We start from the raw sequence: 6,011 nt of genomic DNA, 5'->3' as shown, positions 1-6,011 counted from the left end.
TGCCGACCGTTGCATTCTCAAAGCGCCCTTTTATGACGTCGTAATGACGAATTCTACCCTTGAATTTTCAAAATTCGAAATCACGTTTTGCACACCGTCGTAATAACGATTTCAACCCGTGCCACTTTCCAAATTTCAAATCTCGTTTTCGAAATCAAATTTAGCTTTTCTAAGCCGTCGTAATGACGATTTCAATTCTCACACTTTTCGATTTGTATACCGTCTTTGAAAGGTTAAACCGGTTTTCTAACCCGTCGTAATGACGAATTCAATCCTCATAATTTCCAATTTCAAACCATTTGAAAACAAATTTAACCGTTTTCAAATTTCAATTAATAATCAAATCTTTGAAAACAAATTTAACCGTTTTCAGATTTCAAATCAAATTTCGAATCTTTGAAAACAAATTTAACCGTTTTCAGATTTCAAATCAAATTTCAAACCATTTGAAAACAAATTTAACCGTTTTCAAATTTCAATTCAAAATCGAATCTTTAAAAACAAATTTAACCGTTTTCAAATTTCAATTCAAAATCAAATCTTTGAAAACAAATTTAACGGTTTTCAAATTTCAATTCAAAATCAAATCTTTAAAAACAAATTTAACCGTTTTCAGATTTCAAATCCAATTTCAAACTATTTGAAAACAAAATTAACCGTTTTCAAATTTCAATTCAAAATTAAAACTTTGAAAACAAATTTAACCATTTTCAAATTTCAAATCCAATTTCAAATCATTTGGAAACAAATTTAACCGTTTTCAAATTTTAAATTCAAAATCAAATCTTTGAAAACAAATTTAACCGTTTTCAAATTTTCAACCCAATTTTAAATTCTTTGAAAACAAATTTAACCGTTTTCATGGCCATTGTGATGACGATTCCAAATTCTTCAATTCTCGATTTTCAAATCCGTGATTTGGAATTTCAAAAACCGTCTTCGGAAATAACACATTGTTTTCAGAGCCGCCGCAATCTCAAGTTAAACCGTCTTTCGAAAAAAAATCTAAGACAACCCTTTCAAAAGGCCGACCTTCTAAAGATACCTACTCTTCGGAAGCCGTTCATAAAACGACAAATGAATCTTTTTGAAAATTTCTATTTTTTCGAAAACTTCAGTCCACCTTTTTTTTGGTAAAATGTGAGATGTATATTATATATCAAAAAAGAATAATAATTACAAGCATAAAGGACCAAGCCTTTGGGTTCAAACCTCACTAAGATCAAACCATACAAATCAAATTTCTAGACTTAACAACCAATTCTTCTCAGCACTAGACATGTGATCATTCCGTTTAAATTTGATTCTATGCTTCACATTGTCCTTAATAAATTGCACAACCCGTTTTGGATTATCAAGTATGGCATTCATCCTCGCATTATTCCTCTGTGTCCAAACATGATAGTAGCTAGCAGCCAACACAAGAGCATACACATTCTTTTGTACTTTTAATCCTGCATATCTTACATCCCCTGTTGATGAAATCTGCAATTTGCACCAATCCTTGATTTTACTCAAAATAAGCTTGCTATACCCACACTTAAAGAACAGGTGTTCCCGAGTTTCTGGTGCAGCATCACAGATACTGCAACTATCAGAATTGCAGCAACCAATCCTGAAGAGCTTCTCTCTTGTATTTATCCCATTATTCCTTATAAGCCAAGAGATCAAAGAATGTTTAGGGATATTCCAGTTGCACCATACAGTCTCAAACCAGACTGGTTTGGTTTGGTGAGGTCTCAGCCAGTCATATCCCCTACTTACAATATATCCCCGAGCATCAGGCATCCATTTCCCCTCAGAGTACGCAGGCTTCATGATTTCCTTAACTTTACAAATATTTTTCCAAGTCCAAGTAACATCTGCTGCAGGTTTATAGTCATGCCAAGATTGATGTTTTATATATATCTGATTTACCCACTTAATCCACAATCTACCAGCTTTACAATAGAGCCAGTCCACAAGCTTAGCCATAGTAGCAATGTTCCATATTGCAGCATTCTTCACCCCAAGGCCTCCTTCATTCTTTGGGAGTGTGATAGTGTCCCATTTAACAAGGGGCACTCTGTGGTATTCAGTGCAGCCATCCCAGAAGAAATTTCTACACACAGCTTCAATTCTCCTTATCACACTTTTGGAGAGAATAAAAATGTTAGCCCAATAGTTTTATAACGTGATAAGGACTGAATTGATCAGGGTCAGTCTGCCAGCATAAGACAATTTCCTGGCTCCTAGACTCCTAAATCTATTCAGTATCTTCTCAGTTAGAACGTGGCATTCTCTTTTAGAAATTCTCCCTAGTTGGATAAGAAAACCAAGATACCTGAAAGCCATTTGGCCTTCCATAAACCGAGTAACCTGCCTTATATCATCTTTTAGCTCAGTTGCCATGCCATTAAAAAACACCTCAGGCTTACCATTATTCATAATCAGTCCAGATGTTTTTGAGAATGTGGAGAAAGCTGTAACAAGAAGCATAATTGACTGAGTTGTCCCTTTGCAGAACATTAGTAGATCATCTACAAACATCAGGTGGGTCAGTTTCAGTTCCTTGCAAAGTGGATGATATTGGAAGTCCCATCTCCCTGTGCCATATTTTATTGTTCTCGTTAAATACTCCATACAAATTGTGAATATTAAGGGGGAGATAGGGTCCCCTTGTCTAATCCCTCTCTTCCCTTTAAAGTAGCCAAAATGATTTCCGTTAAGTGCTAGGGTAAAAGTAGTAGTTTTGATGCAGGTCATAATCTGCTGGGTAAAGAGATCTGGAAAGTTTAAGCCCAGCAACATTTGCTCCACAAAATCCCACTCTCCACAGAATCATAGGCCTTCTGCAAATCAATCTTGAATAGGCCTCTAGGTGAAGCACTCTTTCTGTTGTACATTTTAACAATATCCTGGCAGATGAGCACATTTTCTAGGATAGCCCTTCCTCTAATAAAGGCTCCCTGATTTTCATGAATAATCTCAGGTAGAATAAGAGACAGCCTGTTACAAAGTAATTTGAAGATTACCTTGTAAATCATGTTGCAACAAGCAATTGGCCTAAATTGCTTAACAGAAGTAGGTCTCTCACATTTGGGAATCAAAGTAATATTTATAGCATTCAGCTGGTTTAGAAGCTTACCAGTAGTAAAGAAATATTTGATGGCACTACATATATCTATCCCCACAATCTCCCAAGCATCCTTGAAAAAACTACTAGTATACTCATCTGGTCCCGGTGATTTATCAATTGGAGTTGCAAAAAAGACTTGTTTGATCTCCTCATTTGTGACAGGCATGTTCAGAATACTCCAATGCTCTTGAGTACATAAGTTCCCTTTGTTCAAGATGTCCAATCTTACATTCTCAGTCTCTTTGGTACTTCCTAGCAAGTTCATATAATAATCAAGAAAGGCTGCTTGAATGCTCTGGCTATCCTGGCATAACTTTCCATGTTGATCTTCAATTTGAATCACCTTATTAGCCATGTATCTCTTCTTAATAGCTCCATGAAATAGTGCAGTGTTTTGATCTCCTTCCTCAGTCCAATGGATCTTTGCTTTTTGTTTCAGGAAGCTATCATTTGCAGCAGTAAGGCTTCTAACTTCAGAAAGCAATGCAATTTACTGCTCCACCAGCTCAGAGTTATTAGGATCCTGAGCAAGATGCTGCTGAAGTTTATCCAGACTTTGAACTGCCATGACAGTCCTATTTTCAATATCAGAATAGCATTCTGAATTGAGTCCTTTGAGTACATGTTTTAGACCTTTTAACTTTTTCACAATTCCAAACAATTTATGACCCTCATAGCTTCTTTCCCATTCCTCTTTTACCCTATCCAAAAAAGTAGGAGCCAGACCCCACATATTGAAGTACTTAAAACTGGAATGCTGAGGAGTGCCTGTCTTAAAGTTACTTACAACACAAGGGCAGTGGTCAAAAATGACTTCTGGGTAAAAGTGAGCTATCATATCAAGAAAACAGTTCATCCATTCTTGATTAATGCGAAACCTGTCTAATCTACTGTAGATCCTGGTAGCAGACTCTTGCTTATTATTCCAGGTATATAAGGCACCAGTAGCTGCAATATCAGTCATACCACATATGGCCATACACCTAATGAAATCATCCATGTCAGCTTCTTTAGTATTCCCCCCAATCTCTCATCAAGGCATAAAACAGTGTTAAAATCTCCAGCTAAAGCCCATGGTCCATTACAGTTATTAGAAAAGACTTTTAGTTTAGTCCAAAGATCCACTCTATCACTCCCCTCATTGAAGGCATAAATCATGGTCAGGTAGAAAGTCTTCTGAGTAATCCTGGACTGAACCCTGGTGTGGATAAATTGTGCATCATACTGCAGAATATGCACATCAAATAAACTAGGTTGCCACAAGATCCACACCCTCCCACCTTTATGATACCTACTGTTCGTAGTGACACTCCAACCATCCAACATATGAGAAGCAATGTTCAAGATATTATTAGCATTTATTTTGGTTTCTAATAGGCCAAAAAGACCTATCCCTTTATTAAAAATAAACCACTTAACTTCTTTCTGTTTATGTACACTATTGAGACCCCTAACATTCCAAAATCCTATATTATTCATAGTTAGATTTTGGAGGGAGGTTACCTATTCCAATCCCAACTTTTGGGGTTACTGATCCACCTAATGCTTGCAAATAAGTCATTCCAGTTGATCCATGTGGAGTTGTACATTCAGTGTCAGTCACCTGTTGGTCCTCCTGATCTTTCTGCTTAATAGGAGTGTTGATTTCAATAACAAGTGCCTCTGTTAGATCCTGGTGTTGCTGTGTTACTGGATTACCCACCTGTGTACCAGTCTCTGTCTGTGTATCAGTCACAGTCTCTGTCACAGTACTGGGCTCTGCAGGTTTGATATCAGGTTTCCAGACTTTTTGAGTCACAGGTTTCTTCATGGTCACTTGAACAGTACTCTTACATTGTCCACCATCATGACCAATACCTCTACATTTATCACAAATGATTGGTTTCCATTCATATTCAATATCCAGAGTAATCACTGAACCTGTCTCATCAAGAAACTTCACAACTTTGGGAAACTTAGCTCCCACAGTGAGTTCAATCATTGCCCTAGCAAAACCCAACCTTGTCTTCTCTGATGTTGCCTGGTCTTCCTTCACAAATTTCCCTACAAGCCCTGCTATATTAGGGACGCATTTACCCTAGAATCGCAAAGGCAAGTCACAAATTCTAATCCAGGCAGGGACTACTTTCACCTCTTCCTTGGTAATCTCTGAGTCCACCGTCCAAGACCTAACAATTAAAGGCTTGCTATCAAACATATGATAACCTGCCTGCAACACAGACTCCTTGTCCTTGTTAGTCTTGAATTTGACTAAAAATACACCATTAGGAAGAAAAGATACTTTTTCTATGCCATAATTCGCCCATATCCTATGTATATAGCCATTAAGAACCTTCCAAGGAGGGTTGGCTCCCAATACAAAGCAGTATAAAGCCTGGCTCCAATACTCAACTTCCTGCTTTGTGTCCTCTGCTGAAAATTGAGTTAGCTCCTCAGAAAACTCATCCTCAGCCACCTGCTTCCCCTTTTTCTTACATTTAGTAACCCAAGCTCTCATTTTCAATCCCATCCTCATCATTCAAAGGCAATCCAGGGACTCCATTGACTTCTTACATGGACGTGGTCCTTACAACGTCATCCTCAGATGGGCCTTTCTTTATTCTGTTCCTTTGATAAAACCTGCTACTGCTGCTAGTTTGCATTCTTATTAACCTACTAGAATGTTTTTATTTTGTTTTTAGGGAAGAATTACGTGCCATATGTAATCAAGTTGTTGAAAAAATATGCCCTAGTCGAAGGAAGAAGACGACTCCTCTCTAGGGTTTTTCATTTTTTAACTTCAGTCCACCTTTCTGATTCAGCTTCGAGTCGATTAGAGTCCAGTTGATTTCAAGTCAAGTTGTCTAGATAATATCGAGTCTCAGCCGAAGTTAGTACCTACCTTCTGGTCTAG

General features: G+C 37.4%; 1 protein-coding gene across 1 annotated transcript; it reads right to left on the bottom strand.

Moving 5' to 3' along the window:
• Positions 1-1,236: 1,236 nt before the first annotated feature.
• On the bottom strand, positions 1,237-4,082 carry LOC141640043 (uncharacterized). Its single transcript, XM_074449004.1, has 5 exons — positions 3,613-4,082; positions 3,015-3,561; positions 2,789-2,948; positions 2,324-2,519; positions 1,237-2,131 (listed from the first exon to the last, which is right to left on the bottom strand). Exons 1-5 carry the CDS (start codon positions 4,080-4,082, stop codon positions 1,237-1,239), a joined length of 2,268 nt encoding a protein of 755 aa, XP_074305105.1.
• Between the last annotated feature and the right edge of the window lie 1,929 nt (positions 4,083-6,011).

This window comes from Silene latifolia, unplaced genomic scaffold (assembly GCF_048544455.1).
Source record: "Silene latifolia isolate original U9 population unplaced genomic scaffold, ASM4854445v1 scaffold_70, whole genome shotgun sequence".
NCBI lineage: Eukaryota > Viridiplantae > Streptophyta > Magnoliopsida > Caryophyllales > Caryophyllaceae > Silene > Silene latifolia.
Note: the sequence above shows the minus strand (reverse complement) of the source record. Positions and strands in the feature narration are given on the sequence as shown.

Bases quoted from the DNA above. Each gene is read 5' to 3' on its own strand.
- LOC141640043 (XM_074449004.1), bottom strand. From the start codon at position 4,082: ATGACTGATATTGCAGCTACTGGTGCCTTATATACCTGGAATAATAAG. The intron at 2,520-2,788 runs GTTGCTGGGCTT...TGATGTTTGTAG, and splicing joins TGGGATTTTGTGGAGCAAAT to ATGATCTACTAATGTTCTGC. The intron at 2,132-2,323 runs GTATCTTGGTTT...TCTCTCCAAAAG, and splicing joins GAAGGCCAAATGGCTTTCAG to TGTGATAAGGAGAATTGAAG.